We start from the raw sequence: 26600 nt of genomic DNA, 5'->3' as shown, positions 1-26600 counted from the left end.
AACCCCAGCATTTTTTGATTCCTCTGGTCCTTTCCCTCCTCCTTCCACTATTTCTTTCTTCTCTGGCTGCCACTAGCACAGTTCAGGAACGTATTCACTCTCGCCATGACTTTTATAATAATAGCCTGGTTGGCTGACCTCCTGCCTATCACCTCTTCATCCCTCCATTTCAACTTCCTACCATTGTATCACAACACCCACTCCACATGCACTCAGGTCACCGTTAGATTCAAAGTGAAGCCCAAACTCCCTAACCTGCCCTTGGAGGCTCCCCGTGAACCTGCCCTAACAACCATGCTCCCATGTGTGCAGTTCGTGCCGCCTATTTTATTTTCTATCTGGGAAGCCGTAATCAAAATCTTGCTCTTGTCGTTCATCCCCATGAGCGATTTCTAGGCAATACTATGTAGGCAGTGATGTGGAATAGTTGGAATTAATTATCCTGAAAGAACTTGATGACCTCTATCTCCAGATGGCATCTTTTCAAGACTGAACTAGGAAAATTGGGCAAGAAAGCTTGTGAAATCACCAGCAGTATATTATTTATAAGCTGTGAAGTAGTTCTCACCAGTAACTTTGCATGTGTGTATTACTGTGTTCTGCATTCATTGTAAAGCTCTTCAGACTTTCCAGACTGTGTTCTTTTAGCCCTGGTGTGCACGGTCAGATAGCCCCCTACCTCACCAGGAACGCAAAATTGGTTCTTGTCAGGGAAGATAACTTGAGACGCACTGCTGTCATCTTCTCCAGATGTGCAAAGGTGAAAAGGATGGGGATCTGTGCTCAAAGACTTTCGACAATTCCTGAAGAATGTGGAACCACTTATTCACCTTTGCCCTGCATTCTTTAGCCATGTACTTATTATTTTCCCTTGTTGAATGTATTAGGTTGAATCATATGAAGTTGCTGATGTTCAATCCCTTTTGACCTACCAAAAAACGGCATTTTAAATGGTTTAAGCTAATATGTATGAAAGGCATCTTAAAAATTATGTAATTAATTAATTTATTTATAACTTGTTATTTGTGTTCATCCCTTTATCTTTCTAAATGATTAGAGTTCCTGGATTTCTTTTAGTTTTTGCTTTTTATTATTATTTAAAGACCTATACAGTCTCAAAAAACAGGGGCCCTAATTTTAAATACAAATCTATGCAAGTCAAATGATGCCCTCATTAATTTGGAGGCCACTGGTTCAAGGTGGGATAATTTTAACAGTTGCTAGGGTGAAAGTAAGCCTTGACTTAGCACATCTTTTCTTTAGAAACAGTGAAAATTAATAGTATAAACAAGTGTACAGAGGAAATATTTGAGAGAGTTTAACAATTTTTAAGTTCTTTAGAGCTACATGAAAATTATATACAAAGAACTGATACAATAATAAAAATTATCCATTCACTTTAAAAAACCTATTGCTGTCTATCAGGTAACTCTTTTTGAAGCCTCATTTATAGTTGCTGTACATACTAGAAAAATATTAAAATAGTGTTTCTTGGAACACATTCTGTAGTTCAAACTTTTTCCACGTTATTCTGGCTTTGTGAAGTATTTTCCTATGTACTTGGTGCTTGACTTCACATGATAATAGTGATACGATCTTTTAATCCAGAGGAAATAAGCACAAGACTTTTTAAACCAAAAATATGTATTTCCTTCTCTACTTGATTTTCTTGAAATCGTGGATCCTGTGTGATGAGCTGTCGTCTCTGCCTCTCAGGTACTACGCCATAATGGTGACCATGTTCTTCACCGTCAGCGTGGTCAACAACTACGCCCTGAATCTCAACATCGCCATGCCCCTGCACATGATATTTAGATCTGTAAGTCTGCCGGCTCATGTGAACATGTTCCTCTGGAAAATGCAGCCAAGTGGGTCCATTAAACACATGACAGAAGTAGAAAGAGCCTATAAGGAGTAAAGTCTAGGGTGTAAGAATAGGTCTCATGGATGAATAAGCAGAGGCTGGCTTTCATCTGAGAAATAGGGCAAAAAAATATGAAAGTGGGTGGTTTACTTTTATTTATCAGAGGTCTTACAGGTGATTAATAAAAGGAAGGTTAAAATTTCCCTGGATAACAGATTTTACCTTTAATTTTCTTCATCTGGTTGGTTTTATATTCGTTCTTGCTATGAATGTTATTTAACTTATTTCTCATCACTCTTTGTTTCTTCCATGAAATTACGTTGACTTCTAGTACATGATATAGATACTTCTCTTTTCTGATGTTTTTTGAAAATAGAGACTTCAGATAATTACATAAAAGGAAATTCTTGATGAAGGTAGGGTTTCTCCCAAAGCAGCAGAGGTTTTCATCTTTGCCTCATGCATGGTGGGAGAGCTAGTTTGTATATAAATAAGAACAGAGTGTTCCCAGAAGAACAGGAAAGAAACTCAAGAGGGAATATAGTTAGGATTGCAGAAGAATGCAAAATAGGTAAAAATTGGGATGATAACTTTTCTGTGTGGCCTGAGATTTTTGTGAGATGGAATGTGCTGTCCCTAAAGCAACTTTCCAGAGCTGATTATAATGACCAAGATGACCTTCCGAGCACTGATCACAGAACAGACTTTCAATAGACACTTGCTGATTGATTGACAACTTTCCAGACAAGAGACAGATCCCTGCACAACTTCATTCAGCCAAACTGTGGGCGAGGAGAAGCGTGTTAAAGGCTCCTGTAAACCAGATGGGAAATTTGACAAAAATAAGTCTATAACATACTTCATTCCTGCTAGCCCAGCTTCAGCTTTGACCCCTTATTGAGAATTGATCATTTTTCTTCTCATTGTCAACTTTAAAATGTTGTATTATTTTACGTGTAGATCGTTATGGTTTGTAACTTCTGCCATCCTAGCAACATGGTGTACCTCACTGATCATTCATCCTAACCTCCTCCTTTCCAGCTGTTTCCCTCACCTTGCCCCTGTTCATACTTATCTTGAATTGTGTTATCTCCTTTCCCTAGTGCACTAAAACTCTGTTGTCTCTTTTCACAGGGTTCTCTAATTGCCAACATGATTCTAGGAATTATCATTTTGAAGAAAAGGTAAACAATACTCTTTTATATTTTGTGTATAGGAAGGATAAGCTGAGCCCCAGCCATAAGCTCATCTGGATTCCTTTTCTCATAGTGATGATAAGTTTGTGCTTGGCCATCTGCCTTGTTTCTTAGTTCTGTCTGTGACAGTGGTGCTCATTCCTGAGGCAGTGGACCAGGTAAGAGGCCCCACCTGTGGCTTTGGAGCAGCACATTCTCTGTGTAGAATTAATAAACTCTTGTCATCGTTGAATCTTCAGTACCATACTAATCTACGAAGCCAATTGATCTAGAACTCCACTGTCCCACGTGGTCACCACTGGCTACATGTGACTATTTACATTTAATTTTAAATATTAAAAAGTAAATAAAATTAAATATATAGTTTCTCCATCTCACTAGTCACATTTTAAGTGCTCAGCAGCTACATGTGGCTAGTGGTGACCGCCTTGGAGAGCCCAGATGCGGGACATCGCCAGCTTCCCTGGAGTTCTGTGGGACAGTGCTGTCCTAGGAAGCGTACAACACAATGAGCTAAGAAATAATCATACGTATTATAAAGAAAATTCCTAACAAAGGCCCAAGTGGCCAAACAAGATGCGATGAAAAGTTTCAGGACCCTTCTTTGTAACTGTCGCCAGTGGCTCTCTCTGGGTACGGCTGGGAAATAGCAGAAGTATCTGGGATGCTGTTGCCAAGCATTTGTCTCTCACCTTCATTCGGAGCCTCACTCCCAGGGAGGAGAGGTGTGGGGCAGAGACAGCCCGTGCAGTCTGGAACACTTCTCAGGGGGAAGTTCATCCTCACTGTTGAGACCAAAATCGTGCAAGTTGGTGCCTGCTTTTCAATGTATTTAGTACCCAGCCCGAAGTATTAAAACCCTCTGTACCAGCTTGGAAAGTAGCTGTCAATTCAGTGTGGGAAGCTAGAGTTTTTAAGTAATAAGGGCTGTGTCATGAAAAGGCTCCTTACCATGAGCTCTTTGTCTCCTGAGGCTTATGTATTCCCCAGATAAGCACCATTGTAGTTGATTTCTTTTCTAGGTCTCTCTAGAAAGACCTACAACCTTTGACTCTATTCAAGCACACGGAGGTAATGGTCAGGTTCATTATCTTTGAAGGGACCCCTGTGCTTCTTGGTAATGTAAAGGTCACATTGGGACAGACCCATGGTCTTTCCAACCTTTGATTTTGGTGCATAGCAGGGATACAAAAGAACTTATTATAAAAGGAATGTATTCTCCTGACATACCCCAAATGTTGGGGGGCCTTAAACATTACAGTTTTCCTTAAGAGCTTGTTTTTAGTCTGTCATCTGGAATCTCTCTAAGTCTTTTTTGACTCTCTCCAGTCTGTATCCCCCAGAGAACAGGAATTTCCCTAAGCTAACTGTCTAATATCATGGTTTAGTAATTCTCTCCTTTTGTTTATCTTGAGTAGCACCCGTCAAGTTTATAGTGTGTTTCCTTTTCCAGGATTTGAAGACCAAATCTATATTCACCTTAACCATGCCCTTCATTATTGTTTAGGCCTGAATTTGAGACCTCCCTATCTGATCTTTGCAGACTGGAGAGTTCCCTTATGTTTCTGTCTGCCCGCAGCAGCGCCTGTGTCCTCGCCCGCCCCTCTTCTCTAGCGTGGTGCACTTGGCCCCTTGCTCTGCCCCGCAGCCAGTTCCGCTGGCCATTTTCTGAGGCGCTGTGACCAGAACTATACAAAGTATTTGAGTAGAAAACTTCAGATGTAAGGTTTTAACTTCTTTTCTTTCCTGTCTGAGGCCTTTTGCTTTATCACCAAGAGCCTGAGAGGGATGTTAATTGATACTATTTTAGTTAATGTGAAATGCCACTCTTATTACTGCTAATAGTTCTATTAGTTTCATATTACTTGCTTTATCCAACTATGCCAACATTTCAAAACAATATTTAAGAGACGTAAAGACAGTGCCCTCCCCTGCTGCTTGTCCCTGATATTCCTTCCGCCCTTCCTCTCATGCTGTGTCTCTTCACACTCAGATCTGGGCCCCAGAAGCCAGGGAAAGCAACAGGCACCCCTTAAGATCTAGCAGGCTTTCATCCGGACTCGAGAGCAGGATGGGCTGTTATGTCTGGTCTGTCTTTGTTTTCTGATGAAACAATCTATTGGTGCACAAACTACGGGAAACAAACTGTCTTAACCACCACCAGAAAGGGCGCTGTTTAGAAACTAGTCGGCATCCTGATTCTTTTCACGCACACTTACGTGGACTCTGCTGGGACGTGATCCCCTTGATTGTGTTTTGGTGACTTGTACTCTCATGCACCATCTGACTGTCAGTGTCCTGTGGAAATTTGTATCTGCGCTTTCCTGAGGTGCTTTTTCTTATTTTCGCAGATACAGTGTATTCAAATATACCTCCATCGCCCTGGTGTCTGTGGGGATATTTATCTGCACTTTCATGTCAGCAAAGCAGGTGGTAAGAATCTGTTCACAAATGATTTCTATTCACTACTTGCCTTGGGGGCCCAGGTACTTATTAATGATATAATAAATGTAAATGCTCATGTGATACAAGGATTTAAATCTCTGAAAGAGAAGAGTGGAGGGAAACGGGTAACATAAATATTTCCCTTGTATTGAGGCCCCTTGAATGTAGTTCTGGTCTCCGTACCTCGTACTTTTTCTTATTTCCTAGACTTCCCAGTCCAGCTCGGGTGAGAATGATGGATTCCAGGCATTTGCATGGTGGTTTCTAGGCAAGTACAGTAATTACAATAAAGCTAATTGCCTCTGCAGTTCTGTTTTCAGAGGCTTCTCCTAAGGGATATGTTTCTTGGCAAGAAGCTTTGGCTAAACAAATTATGCCATAGAAGAGAGAGGCGTCTGGGATTATATATCTCTGAACCTTAGTGTTCAAGAAACGAAAAAAAAAAACTCTGTATTCATGGTACCGTGTTCTACAGCATGGATGCTGTCTTGGTTGCCACGGGTGTAGAAAGAAAAGTCTGTGTCTAGTTGTCCATCACACTCTCTGGGAGCAATAGAGTATCATCCATTTCTTTATGATCTGTCTGCTGAGCAGAAGCTTCTACAAAAGGAGGGCACATTACAGCAGCTGACTCTTTAAATTTCCAAGGGACCCATTTCTAAATCTTAGATTTATTTTCCTCATAAGCTGTTCCACATGGCAATGTTCCCAAACCTGACGGATCATCACAATCTCCTGGGGAGTTTTTAAAAATACAAATATCTCTTTGTTGAATTAATTAAACAACTCCTATAGAGCTTTGCCCTTGCTGTGTATGATAGAGAGGGGAAAGTTAGTGATGGCAATAAGATATTGAGACTGACCAAATGGAAGAAAAGTAGCAATGAAAGAACTATTCTCCTCGCCTCTTGACTTTGAAACTTTATCTCTTTAGATTGTTGTTCTTAACATAGAAAGCTCTTTATCAGCTATTAGAAAGATACTTTATCCAATAAGAACTTGCAAAAGACATGAACACACAATTCATGGGGACAAAATTAATGTTCAGTAAACTTATGTTCGGCCTTGCTAGTCTAGTAATCAAAGAAATGCAAATTGAAACCAAAATGCAGTACCTTTTAATTTTGGTCTCTTATATTGGCAAGATAATAAATGATTATTCTCATTGCTGCTGAGGATGCAGTAAGGCAACCATTTCCATATAAACTGTTTATGGTAAATTGACACAGCCTTTCTGGGAAAAAAAGTATGTGTATGTATTGAGTTTTTAAAATGTCTACAACCTTTGACTCAGTAATCCCCCTTATGAGAGTGTATCCTAAGGAAATAATCAACATTTTGTTTAAAGATTTATGTACTAGGATGTACATTGATTTTAATGATGAAATAATTGGAAGTAATCTAACCATTCTCCTATTATAAGACATTTAAGTATGGTACATCCCCATGATAGAATAATATGCAGCCATACTTTTGAAAAAATTTTAATGAATGACTTGAAGGAAAATCCAGGAAAAAGGTCGTGAAGAAAGCAAGATATAAAATTATATATTCATTATGATCCTGTCTCAGCATAAAATACCTACCTAAGTATATACACAGAGAGAGATAGCAAACTGTTTAGGACTGGATGGTAATATTGTGGTTGATTTTTATTTCTTTTTAAATTTTGTACATGTTGCACATTTAGTGTGTAATGTTTGTAGAGCTTAATGTTCTTTAAGAAAAGATCTGGAAGTTAGCAAATGCAGGCATCTTGTAACTCGATGTTTGCTTTTTAGGTATTGGGGCACTGACTTTCGCTCTTCTGATGTCAGCAAGGATGGGTATTTTCCAAGAGACTCTGTACAAACAATTTGGGAAACACTCCAAGGAGGCTTTGTTTTATAATGTAAGCAGTTTCTTGAACCCAGGGAAGATGAAAATTATTGAGTTGTTATTGTTATTGTAATATGTTATTTCAAATGTGATATGTCATCCTTCTGATGTAGTCGAAGGATCAATTTATTATCCAATAAACTGTTTTGGGGCCCACGGACTTTGGCAGTTTTAATAGGCTGCCACAGTTCTCTACACGAGGTGATCATTATCAGTCAGTGTGAACAGAACATGTCTGCCAACCAGGAACAACCCCAAGGGACAAGGAACCCAATGTTCCTATAGATGAAATCAAGTTAAAACCACTATGGAAACCTAGAAAGGGAATAGAAGTTTCAGAAACCCCATGCCGAGGAGAATATGTGCGGTCAGGCATTTGGGAGAGTTGGGGGAGATGGGATTTGAGGAGTAAGTCCCTCCGATGGGCTTTATTCCTTTGATGGAGAGGTTAATTAGTTAATTATATACTCTTTCGCTTCTTGTTTGAAACTGCTGATCTAGAGCCACCTCCTCTAACTTTCCTCTCTCTCCCCCGTCTCTTCTGTTGAAATAATGCCCGGCTCCTCAAGGTCATGGTGATATCATTGCCTCCAGATTCAGTAATCTCAGGGATTCCTTCCCTGCCAACCGTTTGTACTGAAGTTGCAGACAAGCAACTTGAGACATTTACTTAGAACTAGAGTACGCGGCTGAGAATTTAAAACATAAAGGAACATGCTGTTTGGTTTCCGTGTTTCTTTTAGCATGGTACCTGGTGTACAGTTAACTGCTTGGCAGATGTTTCCTGTGATTCCTTGTTATCGTGGTGGTAGTAGTGGTGGGTTGTTGTCAAGCACCTTATCTTTGCTTACCTATTGTTTCCCCTTCCTCTTCAGTCTCTTCTAATTCTTGTCTTCATTTCTTTATCCCTGACTTCATATTGTCCTCCACTCTCTTTTCCCACTAGTTTCCTGAACACCCTAAAATCTGCCTGCACGTTCCATATAATTTTTAAATCCGTTATAGTAAATAGTAAAAATAGTAAAATGTAGCAGATCCTTTGGGCAGAATGACTGTGTGTTTCAATTTTCCATTCCCTTTTGTTGAGGAAAGGATGCTGGCTCTATTTTTTTGTTTTGTGTGTAATGACCATCAGACTTCAAAGGGCAAGAACTGTAATTTGGGGGTTGATATCATGCCCTACAATGTAAGTGGTCAGTAGCACTGGATACTTTTAACTTAATAAATAAGTCTGACTTGCTTTTCTTGATATTGCTTGTTAAACAACTTGTAAAACTTTCAATCAGTGTAAAGATACTCTAATTCTTCTATAATGTTTTTGCATTTAAATTTACATGAAATGTTTCTTCCCCTAGCATGCCCTTCCACTTCCTGGTTTCATCTTCCTGGCTTCTGACATTTATGACCATGCCGTTCTATTCAATAATTCTGGTGAGTTTGGGGTTATCTAGTAGAATTACCTAACAGTTTCAGAGGCAGCGTCTCCATTTTACTCTCGACTTGACCACTGCTTTTTTCATGGTCTTATCCAAATCATCTGTCACCCTGGAAACAGTCCCCATTCCACCTTCCTGGAATATAGTGCCATTAGTCAGTGGTTGCAGCAGCAAAAGCCTTTATAGGCACTTCTCAATCAATGAAGTAAGACAGTATCTTCAAATTTTCTGTTTTGCTGTGGAATTTGTGTTTGCATTTGAATGTGCAATGTATGATGTTCTGAGAATGCAAACAAATAGTAATAATACTGCAGTGACTGGAGCCGTGAGAAGTTGGGCAGCAGTCCAGCTTCTTTACTCCTGTTCTCTGCTGGGAAAGGCAGTCTGCTCACAGATCCAGGCCGAGCTGCCTCTGAGCAAAGAGGAACAAAAATGATGACAGGGCTTTTTCCTAGTTACAGGACAGATAGGCAGCAGGAGTAAACAAAATTAGTTCAAATGTCTACAGTGTAAGTTAGCTATTACTTTTTTTTTTTTTTTTTTTTTTGCGGTACGCGGGCCTCTCACTGTTGTGGCCTCTCCCGTTGTGGAGCACAGGCTCCAGACGCGCAGGCTCAGCGGCCATGGCTCACGGGCCCAGCCGCTCCGCGGCACGTGGGATCTTCCCGGACCAGGGCACGAAGCCGTGTCCCCTGCATCGGCAGGCGGACTCTCAACCACTGCGCCACCAGGGAAGCCCCTAGCTATTACTTTTTAAAGGATTTAATAAATTAGCTAATAATTGCCAGTTAACTTCAAATAAATTACTAATCCTATTATCTACTAAAAGACATAGCTTGTTATACAGACAAATGAATACACAAGGAACAAATACACACTTTTAAAATTAAGTCTTCATGTTGCTCAGACCTAAAATGGTAAGTGTATTTTGTAGAATGACAGTAGGTGCTGAGTAAACATTTGTTTGCTATCTGGTCACAAGTTGTGAAGTTGTGACTGTTCTCTGTTTGAGTTTGCAGAATTGCCTGTCCCATTTGCTTGCAAAAAGTGTGATGGTAGCAATGTGTAAGAAAGTTTTTAAGGCTCTGAATTACTCAATTACTCAATCATTTGACTTTTTTTTTTTTTTTTTTGCAGTATGCGGGCCTCTCACTGTTGTGGCCTCTCCCATTGCGGAGCACAGGCTCCGGATGCGCAGGCTCAGCGGCCATGGCTCACGGGCCCAGCCGCTCCGTGGCATGTGGGATCTTCCCAGACCGGGGCACGAACCCGTGTCCCCTGCATCGGCAGGCGGACTCTCAACCACTGCGCCACCAGGGAAGCCCCTGACTTTTTTTTATTGAGGTATAATTGACATATAGCTGATTTTTGATGCAGTGGTTTTTAAGGTCTCTAAGAGTCCCCACATAGCAAAGGGCTATGGAAATAAACACATTATCAAATTCCTTAGGATTGATATTGATTTAGTTACTAGAATGCTCCTTCTAAAAGTCACAGGGATGGGTATTTTTATAAAAAATTTTTTAACGTCTGCTTTCAAAAAATTGAATCTTTAGAATCATTCCTAAGTGAAGTATACATTTTTTTCTCTTAAGTGTCTCAGATGAACGTGTTATCCTTGAATATTCTAAGGGAACTGTACATCTGTCTAAATACTTTATGTCATACTGATAGTCTTTCCTCAGCAAATTGATACAGTGAATCTCTGAAGTGATTAAACAGTAATAATATTTGTTAACTTTCTTTTCATTTCAATACTTGCTAAGTGTTTCAAAGACAATAGAATACCAAATTATGGGGATTTCCCGCTAGTCCAGACATACAATTTTAATAAATTATTTATATATATGAATTTTTTTTTTTGCAAAAGAAAATTAATGTTCATTTACTAACCAGATCTCAACATCACTTTGTTACACTTTTCTCAGTTATGCTGTATAATTCAAGCCCCACAAACAATTTAGCAATATAAAAAAAACTGACCCTTCGAGGATTACTATGTCCTTATTCTCTGATCTTGGATATTTTATTTCCTCCCGCATATTTAGTGTGCAAGTCTCATGATATAAAACTAACATAAGCATGTATTTAAAGGAAGGAAAGTTACAGTTCATCACCCTACACGTGAGCTAATTTCATTTTACCAGTTTCCTTCCTGACTCTGTTCGCATACATGCTTACATAGTCGTAATCCTTGTGTAGATATAATTTTATACTTGCTTTTTCACTTTCATTCTGAGTTTTTTATATGACTATATATAATCTTTACGATTTTTTTTGGTCACGTATATAACGCCTCATCTAGTTTGCTTACATAGTCCTTGCTCTATCATTGGACATTTAGATTGATTCAGAGTAGTTCCTTATTATAAATATGACTGCAAAATATATAAAACTTTTTTCTTTTGAATTAACTAGGATTAATTCCTAAGAATAAGAAGCAATACTTTTATGGCTTCTTAATACATATTGTGAAATTGATTTTTAAAACAACACCAGGGCTTCCATGGTGGCGCAGTGGTTAAGAGTCCACCTGCCAATGCAGGGGACACGGGTTCGAGCCCTGGTCCGGGAAGATCCCACATGCTGTGGAACAACTAAGCCCGTGCACCACAGCTACTGAGCCTGCGCTCTAGAGCCTGCAAGCCATGACTACTGAAGCCTATGCGCCTAGAGCCCATGCTCCGCAACAGGAGAAGCCACCGCAATGAGAAGCCTGCACACCACAACGAAGAGTAGCCCCCTCTCGCCGCAACTAGAGAGAAAAGCCTGCGCACAGCAACGAAGACCCAACACAGCCAAAAATAAATAAATAAAATAAATAAATTTATAACAAAACAAAACAAAAAACACCAATTTATACTATCACCCACTGAATGGCTGCTACTTCCACTACCACCTTGCCAGATTAGGATATTATTTATACATGTTCAATTGCTAACTTAATAGATATAGAATGGTACAGCCTTGTATAATTTAGAATTCTTTGATTAAGGATTGAACGTATTTCCAAATGGCATTTAGTTATGGGTTATCTTACATCTTGTGTTAACTGTCAGTTAAGACCGTATCATTCTGAAGCTCTCTGTGTTTCACACTCTTTCTCTGTAAAGTGGGGTCCTATTCAGGTGAACGGTAAAGAGTTTTTTTTTAAAGTAAAATAAATTATTATTTGTTTTAAGAAACCAATGTAATGACTCTTGAGGCTGGTGTAGCCTCGAATCAAGGCAAGTAAGTAGTGTATGATCCAAATGTATTTGCAAGAGAAATAACGCTTCTATTTCTGTTATGTTCATCTGTGTTACTTTGTTCAAAAAGATGAAAACATAAGCTGTCGGAAGTGATACAACTCTCTCTCCTCTTAATCTTTGCAGAATTGTATCAGGTTCCAGTCGTTGGTGTGATAGTGCCCATCATGTGGTTCTACCTCCTCATGAATGTCATCACCCAGTATCCTTTGCACCCCTCTGCCATATGGCCTTTGCTGTGGTATTTTGGCATAGGAATGTTTATTCCTTTCTTCTAATGGTGCAGTGCCATGAGTTTCGTTTTTGCCTTGATCTCTTCTGCGGTAAGCAGGAGACAGACAGGCCCATCCAGTGAGCTCCTTTGTTGCGGGAAGAAGGGGGAAGAGATGCTGGTGGTGTGGAGGGTCAGTAAGTCCCAGGGCACCAGGAAGGAAAAGCTCTGGGTGGAGGTGTAGAAATCAATGGGTAATTAAGGATTAAATGTGCTGTGATTTCTACATGGAGTTTTCCAGTGTCCTAGGATGTTTCACAAGCTGCCACAGAATCCTGCAAGAAAGTTCAAATTAAGTAAAACCTGATTTTTAAAATGGCTCTTTGGAACCACCAGTAAGTCCATTATACAAATCATTGAGTCTTTGAAACAATGAAACAGATTGAGATGGACCTCATTCCTCTGAAGTCACCTCATTCGTTTGCCCTACAGAGTTCTTTTTGGGAGGAGGTGTGATCACCTTTACCGAGAGCGTTACCTTCTGTCATTACTGGGGAGGCGGCTTCTCTGTAAACTCTGGCAAGAATCCAGGATAAGAATCATAGGAGGCTTTCAGGCAGTTTCAAGTTAGGGTCCCCAAATGGAATGGCAGGCCAGGAATTCTCCAGGATATTCTAGCAAGGAAGAGCCTCAGGGCAGCTGTAGCCAACCCCCGTGTTTTTTGGGTCCTGGAACAGAAGGTTCTCCCACTGATCTCTGGGTTGTCTACAGAAAACCCCCTTAACCTGCGCCTCCAGGTACGTGTGCATCCGGGGCGTCTTCATCCTGACCACAGAATGCGCCTCCCTCACCGTCACCCTCGTCGTCACTCTACGCAAGTTTGTGAGCCTCATCTTTTCCATCTTGTACTTCCAGAACCCTTTCACTCGGTGGCATTGGCTGGGCACCTTGTTTGTCTTCATTGGGACCCTAATGTACACAGAGGTGTGGAACACCCTGGGAGCCACCAAAGGCCAGCCTCAGAAGGAGGCCAAGAAGAGCTGAGGCCTTCCTGGAGTAGAGAGACCCGAGGCTAGTGAGCCAGGGGCTGGCCACCATCTCACCTTGGTTAATGCTGAATCACCCCCCATGTACCAGAGAATCCTCAGAGGGACACACTTCTCAGATTTCTCATGCCTATACAGACCAACATTTGTGGACCCTGAATAGAAGCCCCCAACCCTGAAATAGGAAAAAAAGAACAGTTCTCCACTATTGAACAGCCTTTCCATTCGTTGTTTCTACCAGAATTTCAGCACTGTACTTGCTTATTGAAATCTGAGTCCCCAGAGCTACTAGTTTTACATCCACGGTCTTGGACAAGATTATCCCTGTCCTGATGATTCTCTGCTGTAACAGTCTCTATCGTCCTGTGGCCTTTCCCCTTGTTCCATTAACCTGCCACCCACAGCAGCACTTTTCAAGCAGACGCTCCAGGCACCCCCCCAACCAGGAACAACCGAGTGGCTGGGTGAACCGCCGCACCGGGATGCTGGGGCTGGGCTTTCTCCTGTGTGTTGGGAAAGAAGCAGGTGGCCCTGTGCACCCTGGTGACCCCGGGGCAGGACTGGTGGGAATCCTTTCCCACATTTTTCCTTTTCTTGTTTCTATGCAAAAGTCATATGCTTTCACACCTTTTGCTTTCTGTACTTAGAACAAACCTGCAGCATCTCTGTATAGCACAGTGTTAATAAGAAAGAAAGGTTGTGTAGGAATTGGGAAAGAGAGACTTTTTCTGTCTTCTCTCACTTTTCTGGTTCATTAGCCTCGAGCTAAGATGGTGATGCCAGAATGGCCCAGGAGAAGCTGGCTCCGGGGGCAGGGGCACCCAGAGAGCACGGACAGGCACTGAGGGTGGGCTCCACGTGGGGGAGCTCCGCCTGGCAACTCTGATAGTTATGACCAGCCAGGCTAATGAGTGAACCAATATATTCAATGGGTGTGGGTGTGGTGTATCAGTCAGGCCAAATCACAACTAAAATGGAAATTTTTTTGGGGGGAGGATGTCATCTTAATGTTCTTGATGGGTATGGGAGTGTGTGTGTTTTATCATATGTATTAATAGAAACATGCCCCCCTTTTGCTAATCATTTCAAAGGTCTGGTTTTCCTCCCATGGGGTAACTTTGAGAAAGAATGGTGTCAGGATGGCACATGTAGGTGTGTGTGTGCTCTCGTGTGGGTTGTGATCACTTGGGAGAAGAGGAGAGCATGAAAGTCAGTGTTTTTATTTCCTTGTCCTTCACTCAGTTCGGACCTTCATTGTCTCACGCAGGTACGTGCTCTGGAGGCCGTCAGACTTACCAGCCCATCTTTTTGCACACAGACAGAGGCCGCTCCTTCTGCGCTGGGTTCAGGTTGTGTTCTTATATCGAGATTTGGCTCTCAGGGTCTCTTGAGCTCACCCAGGGTGTGGTGTGTTTATTCTACTATCTGGAGCTATTCTCTGATGGGTCTGCAATAAGTGTCCTAGAACCACCAGGTTGCTTTGGGGAAGTCCCTTAGGCTGCTCGGGTTTTTTGTTACATAAAATGTGGATGCTGTTTCTCCACCTAAGTCCCAGGGTTTTCAGATCAATTTGTGGTTCTGGACATTGACAGCTGTTCAGTGCCAGTGAAGGTCTATACTAAAAGATGCGGAATTAGGTGTGAACTTGTTCATGGACTCAAAAGGTACTGTTAGAGTTCCTCAGACTGATGGTGCTATAAATACCATGTGTTAAATATCCTCTTAAAAACAAGAACAACAAAAGCTACCTTTCTTGTTGTTTAATAGAAGAACCTGTCCCCAGGGGCTATCTGATTGCTGCATATCTGGAGTCTTGACAGGATAGAGCCTTACATGACGTAGTATCCCTTTTTTTATGTTGATGGGAAATATTACAATTTTTAGTTACTGAAACAGTGTTGATGTACACAGACAGCATTCAACTGGGTCCACGAGGTTTTAGATTCTGGCTTTAGAGTGTGTGTGTTCCTCAGTCTGAACGCCTCTGCCGGTCTTATTAACAGGAGGATACGTATGGACAGATTAAGGCACTCATACAGTGAAATAAGCGCATGTAAGAACAGAATGTCTGAAATGCCCTGGGAATTGGGTTTTTTCTCTAGTATTTGGTTATTAGGAAATACATCTAACAGACACTAGTTAATACTTCTTTAAACAATTTATTCCCCTTGGTTAACTTATTTTTCAATTCAAGTTGGAACTGATTTCAATCCCTGTTAAAAGAGCAAATAAACCATTTTATAGAGGGTCAGACTCATCCCTAATTGGAGGAGAAATGTCTATTAAATGCCTTTCATCTTTCTCTGGGTCAAGACCATGTAATTTTGTGCCCCAGAGATAGAGGGTTTAGTTTGTTTACTAGAGAGATTGGTGTTTAAGGCATCCAAGACTCTACCCTTAGAACAAAGATCAAATAGCAAACGACTAGCCAGAATAGTGTGTGTGTGTGTGTGTGTGTGTGTGTGTGTGTGTGTACACCTGTGTACTCACTTCACAGCTTGACCAGAGTCGTGAGGTACCAGGAGAATATGGGGGACACTTGAATTATTTTATTTAATGTGTATAGAACCGTTACCACAGTTCTGTTGTCATAAATGCTTTTTCATTTTTTATTAGGAATTTATTTTTGATCTTTTCTTTTTCATCCAACTAAAACCGTTAATGCATTTGACAAGTTTCTATCTAGTTCTAAAGTATTTAGATACGATCCAAATCGTTTTTTCCTTCTTCATGCCCAGTTATCCAAAATGAATACGGTACTTTGATTAGGTCATTGTGTCGAGTGAAGAAAAACCACGAAAGCTGAGCTGATCTGTGCCACCCCTACCAAACCCCTTCCATTCTTCTGGGAAGGTCACCTGATCATTTTGAAGGGTTCTAATATCTCGCAGTCATTTCCTGAGCACGTTTCCTCCCTTCTGCATGTTTTTTTCACTGCTGATCCCCACTTCCAGTTTCTTCAGCAACCTATGGTCACTCACGTAGTTTTCTACTAATCTCGTATCTGTTTATGCCTCTATTCTTTGGGGCCTCTGGGTGTTTCTCGGTGGATTTTTACAGGGTATACGTATCTGTGTAGCATGTATCTTGTTATGCATTGATACTAGGGGGGTGTGTCCATAAGGATGCGAATATCTGGCAGAGTATGTGAATGTATGTGTAGATGAATATGAATGGGATTTAATGTAATAATGTAATGTGAAAATATTTATATGTTCTGTTGTAGCTCAAAGTGGGGCTGAGAATCCTTACCACGTTCCTGTCTATATTTGGAAAGCAGTAGTATCTGTATTTTGCTCATTTTTACCCTGCCTCTAGCTGACTTCACTCTCAGTGCCAAATGCCTGTGGTGAGAGGAGGTGGAAAGCATTAGGTCAGGAGTAATCGTAAACCACTGAATTAGCTCTGGGCTGGTGGACATGCTCATTGGTGGACGGCTGGCACATGAGACTGTGCAACAAAGACCTGAGCATCTCCACAGATGCACACTGAGAGGCACCCCAACGTAGAGATCTGAAATCAAGATCCTACAATTTGTTGTAGTTTGTTTCTCTTTGCCTAGGAGTAAATAGAATTATGAGCATTTTGGTCTCAATAGCTTTATTCTGAAAAATGTGCATGGAATTTACCTGTGGCAGTTCAGTCTTGGGTTGAAAGAACTGTCAATATAGATAAAATCCATTTTTATTACAGATGCGTGACCTTTGAAAACGAGTATAAACAGTGTCAGTAAAATAACTAGTCATAAGCATTGGAATATGTTCAGTGTGTACCAGGCTGGGGTGGGAGACTCTGTAGTGTGCTCTCTCTTTCTAGCAGCTTCCTCACAGTGGACCTTGCAGAGAAGGGAGGGACCAGGCTCTGACTTTTGTCCCATGAATAAATAAACCCTTACCAAGATCTCTTATTCCCTCAAGTTTTGGAGAAACCTTCTAATGGTTCCTGATACCCCTTCCCACTCTTCATCAGTTGATTAGCAAGAAAACGAATAAGACGAAACATTCCTAAGATTCTAAGCCAGAGAGGGAAGGAAGGATGCACACCAGGAGTTGTGGGTACTCGGCTTTTTGTCCTCCGGTTGCCTGGTGGGAGGAGGGCAGAGCATTACAAATTTAGCACCTTCCATCTATTTGACGCTCAGTGCCAGGAGCTGCCCTCAGGGCACCATTAAAGATGCTTAAAAGTTTTTGGAGTAGGCTGTCTGGGGTGACCCTTACATCTCCAAAGCTGGTATAGTTGGTTTGCATCAGCTGATGCCTAGAGCTCATTGTCTTTTTGTCTCCTCAGTATCATACTGAGACATTCCTCTGAGCTTTACCTACTTAAATCACTAAGATCCTGCAAAATGTCCTCAATTTCAATCAAGTAAGGCAAGCTGTGCGGGTACCAGAGATAGGTGAGGGGAAAAGCTTCGTCTACATTTAGAAGAAATAAGACCCATATTTTTTAAGGGAAAAGTTGTAATAATTCTTTGGCACATTGGATTATTTATAGTTTTTAAGATGTAAAGAAGACTCCCGTGAACCGAGAGAAGCAGTAGTTATTCCCCAACGTGATAAAAATGTCTTTGTATATCACCTGCAATCACAAATCATTTCTGTGTGAGTTGCTTTCATTCCAGAGAATGGCATCATCCTCCAAAGAAGAAGGGGATGATTTTTAAGTAGGATTTCTTAACAGATTATGTGTTGTGGGGCTGGGGAGGGATGATGGGGATTTGATTTATCCAGCCTCCGAGCTCTTCATTCATATTGTGATTTAAGAACAGAGATGGGGGAGGAGGGGACTAGACAGCAGCAGAATATGTAGAACAGCTAAGACATTAGTGAGTATTCAGATTTTGAGCTGTGTAAATATCAGATGTCGGCTTCCAGCCTTACGAGTTATTTGAGCTGAGAGTTAAGGAGGAAAGGGACATTTTGTGAATAAAATGTTTTGCCAAACAAATTGAATGAGTCTTTTTACTATGATTTCTTATAAAGAGCTATTTTCTACCTTCAGAAACAACTCATCAGACACCTGGTTTTTTATCTGGAATTGTACAATCATTGCTTTTTAATAAAAGTGATAAATTTCTTGCAGGTGTTTCCAGTCACCATTACCTTTCAAGTGCTTGTGTGCAGTTTCAAAAGCTCTACAATTTTTGCCTTGTATAGTGGTGGGACATTTTACTACAAACAGTGGTAAGCAACGTGTCTTCTAATGCCTGGCAGCTGGATCAATCACAAGCCACTTCTCAGGCGACAGGTCAGTTGCTATTTAAGAAATTTAAAGAGGATCGGCTTACCTTGGGAGATTTTAGAGGTTCATGGCAGTAAGTTTCTGTAGCAAATCTCTCAAAACCTCTTTGCCTTAATAGAAACGTTATTTTTGTAATGTTGCAATGGCCAGCTCTCTTTATCTTCCATCTGTTGCCTTTAAATGAATCTTTTTTTTTTTAAAACATCTTTATTGGAGTACAGTTGCTTTACAATGGTGTGTTAGTTTCTAAATGAATCTTAATGCAAAAGCAACTTTCAAAGCAGTTTACCACACCCAATCTGGTTTTTTTTGCAGTATACTCAATTTACAAAAATATATTAGTTTCAGGTGTACCACATAGTGACTCAAAAGTTTTATAGATTATACTCCGTTTATGGTTATTACAAAATACTGGCTGTATTCCCTGTGCTGTATATAGAATATATCCCTGTAGCTTATTTATTTTATACATAGACGTCTGTATGTCTTAATCCCCTACCCCTATCTTGCCCCTCCCCCTTCCCTCTCTCCACTGATAACAGCTAGTTTATATATCTATATATCTGTGAGTCTGTTACTTTTTTATTATATTCACTAGTTTTTTTTTAGATTCCATATATAAGAGATAACAAACAGTATTTGTCTTTCTCCGTCTTATTTCACTAAGTGTAATACCCTCCAGGTCCATCCATGTTGTTGCAAATGGCAAACTTTCATTCTTTTGTTTGGCTGAGTACTGTCCCATTGTGTATATACACATCTTTATCCATTGATCAGTTGATGGACACTTAGGTTGCTTCCATGTCTTGGCTACTGTAGATAATGCTGCTATGAACATTGGGGTGCATGTATATTAATGTTTTCATTTTCTTTGGATATATACCCAGGAGTGAAATTGCTGGATCATAAGGTAGTTCTGGAGCTTTTTTGAGGAACCTCCATGCTGTTTTCCACAGTGGCTGCACTAATTTACATTCCCACCAACAGTGCACGAGGGTTCCCTTTTCTCCACATCCTCTCCAACCTTTGTTTTGTATGGTCTTTTTGATGATGGCCATTCTGACAAATGTGAAGTAATATCTCATTGGGTTGTTTTTTTTTAATTGATTTATTTTATTTTTGGCTGCGTTGGGTCTTCATTGCTGCGTGCAGGCTTTCTCTAGTTGCGGCGAGCGGGGGCTACTCTTCATTGCGGTGTGCAGGCTTCTCATTGTGGTGGCTTCTCTTGTTGCGGAGTATGGGCTCTAGGCGCGTGGGCTTCAGTAATTGTGACGCATGGACTCAGTAGTTGTGGCTCACAGGCTCTAGAGCGCAGGCTTAATAGTTGTGGCACACAGGCTTAGTTGCTCCGCAGCATGTGGGATCTTCCCGAACCAGGGCTCGAACCCATGTCCCCTACATTGGCAGGTGGATTCTTAACCACTGCGCCACCAGGGAAGTCCTCTCATTGGGTTTTGATTTGCATTACTAATCTGATGATTAGTGATGTTGACCATCTTTTCATGTGCCTGTTGGCCATTGTATGTTTTCTTTGGAAGAATGTCCATCAGATCTTCTGCCTGCTTTTTAATTGGGTTGTTTTTTGATATTGAGTTGTATGAGCTGTTTATATATTTTGGATATTAACCCCTTATCAGTCTTATCATTTGCAAATATCTTCTCCCATTCAGTAGATTGTCTTTTTGTTTTGTTGATGGTTTCCTTTGCTGTGCAAAAGCTTTTAAGTTTAATTTTTGCTTTTGTTTCTTTTGCCTTAGGACACAGATACAAAAAAATATTGCTACGATTGATGCTGAAGAGTGTTCTACCTATGTTTTCTTTTTGGTTTCCAGTCTTACATTTAGGTCTTTAATCCATTTTCATTTATTTTTATATATGGTGTTAGAGAATGTTCTAATTTCATTCTTTTACACGTAGCTGTCAAGTTTTCACAGCACCACTTATTGAAAAGACTGTCTTTTCTCCACCCTTATTGAAGAGACTGTCTTTTCTCCATTATGCATTCTTGCCTCCTTTGTCCTAGATTGTCCAGAAGTGTGTGGGTTTATTTCTGGGCTATTATGTTCCATCGATCTATGTGTCTGTTTTTGTGCCAGTACTATACTGTTTTGATTACTGTAGCTTTGTAGTATAGTCTGAAGTCAGGGAGCATGATACCTTCATTTCCATACTTCTTTCTCAAGATTGTTCTGGCTATTTGGGGGTCTTTTGTGTTTCTGAACAAATTTTAAATTTATTCGTTCTAGTTCTGTAAAAAAAAATGCCACAGGTATTTTGAGAGGGAATGCATTGAATCTGTAGAGTGCCTTGGGTAGTATGGCTATTTTAACAATATCAATTCTTTCAGTACATGAACATGGTACATCTTTCCATCTGTTTGTGTTGTCTTCACTTTCATCAGAGTCTTATAGTTTTCTGAGTACAAGTCTTTTACCTCCTTAGGTGGGTTTATTCCTAGGTGTTTTATTCCTTTTGATGTGATTATAAATGAATTGGTTTTGTTAATTTTGCTTTCTAATGGTTTGTTTTTAGTGTATAGAAATGCAACAGATTTCTGTATATTAATTACGTATCCTGCAACTTTACTGAAATCATTGATGAGCTCTAGTAGTTTTCTGGTGCTCTCTTTAGGATATCCTATGCATAGTATCAGGTCATCTGCAAACAGTGATGGTTTTCCTTTTTCCTTTCCAGTTTGAATTCCTTTTCTTTCTTTTTCTTGTCTGATTGCCATAGCTAGGACTTCCAATACGTTGACTAAAAGTTGTGAGAGTGGGCATCCTTATCTCATTCCTGACCTTAGAGGAATAATTTCAGCTTTTCACCATAGAGTATGATGTTAGCTGTGGGCTTATCACATATGGCCTTTATTATTGTTGAGGTATGTTCCCTCTATACCCGCTTTCTGGAGAATTTTTATCATAAATGGATACTGAATTTTGTCAAAAGCTTTTTTGGCATCTGTTGAGATGATCATATGCTTTTTATTCTTCATATGGCTTTTATTCTTCAATTTTTGTTAATGTGGTATAACATTGATTTTGATATTGAACCATTCTTGCATCCCTGGGTTAAATCCCACTTGATCATGGTGTATGATTCTTTTCATGTATTGTTGGATTTGGTTTGCTAGTATTTTGTTGAGGATTTTTGCACCTGTGTTCATCAGTGATATTGGCCTGTTTTCTTTTTTTTCTGATATCTTTGCCTAGTTTTGGTATCAGGGTGATGCTAGCCTAGTAGAATGAGTTTGGAAGAGTTCCTTCCTCTGCAGTTTTTTGGAATAGTTTCAGAAGGATAGGTGTTAACTCTTTTCTAAATGCTTGGTAGAATTCACCTATGAAGCCATCTGGTCCTGGACTTTCGTTTTGGGGGAGTTTTTTTCTTTTTTTTTTGATTATTCATTTGTTTAATTACTGATACTGTCCATATTTCTAGTTCTTTGTGGTTTAATCTTGGGGGATTGTATGTTGCTAGGTATTTGTATGTTTCTTATAGCTTGTCCATTTTATTGGCATATAGTTCACAGTAATCTCTAATCCTTTGTATTTTGTAGTTTTGGTTATAACTTTTTTTCATTTCTGATTTTACTGAGTTGATGAGTATAGTTAGAGGTTTGTTACTTTTGTTTATCTTGTTTATCTTTTCAAAGAACCAGCTCATACTTTCATTGTTCTTTTCTATTGTTTTTTCAGTCTCTATTTATTTCTGCTCTGATCTTTAGGATTTCTTTCCTTCTACTAACTTTGTGTTTTGTTATTTTTCTAGTTCCTTTAGGTATAAAGTTAGGTTGTTTATTTGAGATTTTTCTTGTTTCCTGAGGTAAGCTTGTATTGATATAAACTTCCCTCTTAGGACTGCTTTTGATGTGTCTCATAGATTTTGGATCTTTGTGTTTTCATTTTCATTTGTCTCCAGGTATTTTTAAATTTCTTCTTTGATTTCTTCAGTGATGCATCGATTGTTTAGTAGCATATTGTTTAGCCTCCATGTATTTGTGTTTTTTGCAGTGTTTTTTCTTGTATTTGATTTCTAGTATCATAGCATTGTGGTTGGAAAAGATGCCTGATTATGATTTTAGTTTTCTTAAATTTACTGAGGCTGGCTTTGTGGCCTAGCATGTGATTTTTCCTGGAGAATGTTCAATGTGCACTTGAAAAGAATGTGTATTCTGCTGCTTTTAGATGGAATGTTCTATATATAGCTGTTAAGTCCATGTGGTCTAATGTGTCATTTAAGGCCAGTATTTCCATATTGATTTTCTGTCTGGATGACCTGTCCATTGATGTAAGAGGGGTGTGTTACTACCATTACTGTGTTACTGTAAATTTCTCCCTTTATGTCTGTTAATATTTGGTTTATGTATTTAGTTGTTCCAATGTGGGGTGCATATATAATTACAATTGTTATATATTCTTCTTGGATTGATACCTTGATCATTGTGTAACGTCCTTTTTGTCTCTTTTAACCATCTTTGTTTTAAAGTCTGTTTTGTCTCAGATTAAGTATTGCTACCCCAGTTTTCTTTTGATTTCCATTTGCATGTAGTAACATTTTCCATCCCTTTATTTTCAGTCTAATGTGTGTCCTTATATCTAAAGTGAGTCTCTTTTAGGCAGCATATATACAGGTCTTCTTTTTGTGTCCATTCAGTGACTCTATGTTGTGTGATTGGAGCATTTAGTCCATTTACATTTAAGGTAATTATTGGTATATATGCAATTTTGTAATTCTTTTCTGTTCCTTTCTTCTTTTGTTCTCTTCCCTTGTGGTGATGATTGTCTTTAGTGTTATGTTTGGATTCCTTTCTGTTTGTGCACGTACTACAGATTTTTGGCTTGTGGTTACCATTTGCTGTATGAATGTAGATATATATATATATATATATGTGTATTTGTGTATACACATAATGTGTATATACACATATATATGCGTATACACAAATAAATATGATTAAGTTGATTTCTTAATTTTAAACGCATTTTAATAACCCTGCCTTTGTACTCTCCTCCCCTCATAATTACTGCTTTGGGCATAATATTTTACATCTGTTTGTTTTGTGTATCCTTTAACTGCTTACTGTGGATATGTTTTCCTACTTTTGTCTTTTACCCTTCCTACTAGCCTTGTATGTGGATGATTTCCTACCTTTACTGTATATTTGCCTTTACCAATGAGCTTTTCCCTTTCATGATTTTCATGCTGCCTTTTCTTTTTTGCTTAGAGGAGTCCCTGTAACATTTCTTGTAAAGCTGGTTTGGTGGGGCTGAACTCTTAGTTTTTGCTTATCCATAAAATTTTTGATCTCTCCATCATATCTGAATGAGAGCCTTGCCAGGTAGAGTATTTCTGGCTGTAGGGTTTTCCCTTTCATCACTTTAAATATATTGTGCCACTCTCTTCTGGCCTACAGAGTTTCTGCTGAAAAGTCTGCTGATATCCTTATGGGAATTCCCTTGTACATAACTTGTTGATTTTCCCTTGCCACTCTTAATAGTCTCTCTTTATCTTTAATTTTTGCCATTTTAATTACAGTGTGTCTTGGTGAGGTCGTCTTTGAGTTGATCCTGTTTGGGACTCACTGTGCTTCCTGGACTTGGACGTCTGTTTCCTAAGTCAGGAATATTTTCAGCTATTATTGCTTAAAATATGTTCTCTGCCTATTCTTGCTCTCTCCTCCTTCTGAGACCTCTATAATGCAAATGTCAGTATGCTGATGTTTTCCCAGAGGTCTCTTATCCTCATTTCTTTTTATTCTTTCTGCTGCTCAGCTTCAGTTATTTCCACTACTCTGCCTTCCAGCTCACTGATCCACTCCTCTTTATCATTTAGTCTTCTGTTGATTCCTTCTAGTGTATTTTTTCATTTCGGTTATTGTATGCTTCATCTAGTTCTGTATATTTTCTAACTAACTCTTTGTTCAAAACTTATAACTTTTCACTCGGTACTCTCAAGTTCTTTGATTACCTTTATGATTCTTACCTTGAACTCTTTCTCAGGTACTCTACCTCACTTAGTTCTTCTGGGATTTTTATCTTATTCCTTTGTTTGGAACATGTTCCTCTGTCACCTCATTTTGCCCAACTTGCTGTTTTTATTTCAGTGTATGGCAGGTTGGTTACATTTCCCGACCTTGGAGAAGTGGCCCTTTGTAGGAGACTTCCTATGAGTCCAAGCAGTGCATGCCTCTCTGGTCACCAGAGCTATGTGTTCTAGCGATGCCTCTCTGACGGCTGCGTGGGTCCTTCTGTTGTGGTGGGCTGGCTACTGTGAGAAGTCTGATTGATAGGCATGGCTTGCCCCTGCTCTGGTTGGTTGCCAGGCCCTGCCTCATGGAGGCTGCTGGCCACTGGTTGTTAGGGCCAGATCATGATGCAGCTTGCTGGGAAACCCCTGAGAGCCCCGGGGCTAATGCTGGCACACTGGTGGGTGGATTCAGGCTCCAGGAGATCTTGGGACTGATGCCCATCCACTGGTGGGTGAAGTCAGATCCTGGGGCTAGTTGCAGCCTGGGTCCCGGAGTCTGGCTGTAGAGTATTCGGTTGTGTTGGCCTACTGGTAGGTGGGGCCAGGGCCTAGCAGGTCCCAGAGCTTTTGTCTGCCTTCTGCTGGTAGATGAGACTGGTCCTGAGGCTAGAGCAGGCTTGCTAGTGGGTGAGGCCAGAGCTCAGGCAGTTCTAAGTCTAGGGCTTGTGCACTTGTGTGTGGAACTGGGTCCTCTGGTGGGCAGGGCTATGTCCCTTTCCAGTTAGTTGCTTGGCCTGAGGTGTCCCAGTACTGGTGCCTGCAGGTTGGTGGGTGGGAGTGAGGCTGGATCCTGAGGCTAATAAACTAGAGGGAGGATTCCAAAATGGTGCTTGCCAGGACCAGTGTCCACATGGTAGTAAGAGCTCCCCAAAATGGCTGCCACCAGTGTCTTTGTCCCCAGGGTGTCTCCAGTTGCCTCCTCCCTCTCCAAGATCAGCAGGTAGGTCTGCCCCAGGTCCTGGAGCATGTGAGATTTTTGTGTGTGCCCTTTAAAAATGGAGTCTATATTTCCCACAGCCCATTGGGTCTCCTGAAAGTAAGCACCACTGGCCTTCAAAGCCAAACGTTCTGGGGACTCATCTTCCCAGTGCAGGACCCCCCAGGGTGTGGAGCCCTCTGTGGGGCTCACATGCCTTGCTCCTTCAGGAGCACCTCTGCAATTGTAATTATTCTCCCGTTTGTGGATTGCCTACCCAGGGGTGCGGATCTTAACTATACTGTGACTCCACCCCTCCTACCCATCTGGGTGTTCCTCCTTAATCTCTTTAGTTCTAGATCTTTTCAGGTTCCAGTCTTTTTCATTGATTGATAGTTCTGTAAATTGTTTGTTTTAATTTTGGTGTACCCATGAGAGGTGAGCTCAGGGTCTTTCTACTCTGCCATCTTGAGCCTGTTCCCCAGTCTATATTTAATTAGGTTAGTCAGTGGACCCTAGGTACAGAACACTAAAAGAATAAAACAAATAGATTTTGCACTAAATATAGCATAATTAAAAGTCATCTCATTAAGAACCAGCACAGATGGGGGAGACAAGATGGCAGAGTAGAACTCCTCTCATGAGAACACCAAAACCACAACTAACTGCTGAACAACTATCAACAGAAAAACACTGGAACCTACCCAAAATTATACCGTACATCCAAAGACAAAGGAGAGGCCACATCGAGATAGTAGGAGGGATGTATTAGCGATAAAAGCAAATCTCATACCTGCCAGGTGGGCTACCCACAAACTGGAAAATAAATATATCGCAGAGGTTCGGCCACAGGAGTGAAAGTTCTGAGCCCCACGTCGAGCTCCCCAGCCTGAGGGTCTGGTATCAGGAGAAGGAGCCACCGAGCATCTGGCTTTGAAGGCCAGTGGGATTTGATCGCACGAATTCCACAGGACTAGGGGAAACAGAAGCTCCACTCCTGGGTGGTGCACACAGGGTCTCATGCACACCAGGACCCAGGGGAAAAAGCAGTGACCTCGGAAGATCCTGGGCTCAACCTAACTGCTGGTATTT

At 40.5% G+C, this 26600-nt stretch overlaps 1 protein-coding gene across 3 annotated transcripts in view; it reads left to right on the top strand.

The window, feature by feature from the left end:
- Window positions 1-18304, top strand: part of SLC35B4 (solute carrier family 35 member B4) — a 40073-nt gene extending 21769 nt beyond the window's left edge. The window contains exons 3-11 of one of the 3 annotated variants that reach the window (XM_060020917.1): window positions 1717-1819; window positions 2999-3048; window positions 5412-5493; window positions 5713-5773; window positions 7287-7396; window positions 8739-8814; window positions 12194-12269; window positions 13076-13160; window positions 14592-18304. In XM_060020917.1, the coding sequence (XP_059876900.1) occupies window positions 1717-1819; window positions 2999-3048; window positions 5412-5493; window positions 5713-5773; window positions 7287-7396; window positions 8739-8814; window positions 12194-12269; window positions 13076-13160; window positions 14592-14780 (832 nt within the window). In that variant the 3' untranslated portion in view covers window positions 14781-18304. Of the gene's footprint in view, window positions 1-1716; window positions 1820-2998; window positions 3049-5411; window positions 5494-5712; window positions 5774-7286; window positions 7397-8738; window positions 8815-9956; window positions 10479-12193; window positions 12270-13075 lie in introns of those variants that run through there. The other 2 variants (XM_060020918.1, XM_060020919.1) reach the window with 2 other exon arrangements.
- The last annotated feature ends 8296 nt before the right edge of the window (window positions 18305-26600 follow it).

This window comes from Delphinus delphis, chromosome 9, assembly GCF_949987515.2.
Source record: "Delphinus delphis chromosome 9, mDelDel1.2, whole genome shotgun sequence".
Taxonomy (NCBI): domain Eukaryota; kingdom Metazoa; phylum Chordata; class Mammalia; order Artiodactyla; family Delphinidae; genus Delphinus; species Delphinus delphis.
Note: the sequence above shows the minus strand (reverse complement) of the source record. Positions and strands in the feature narration are given on the sequence as shown.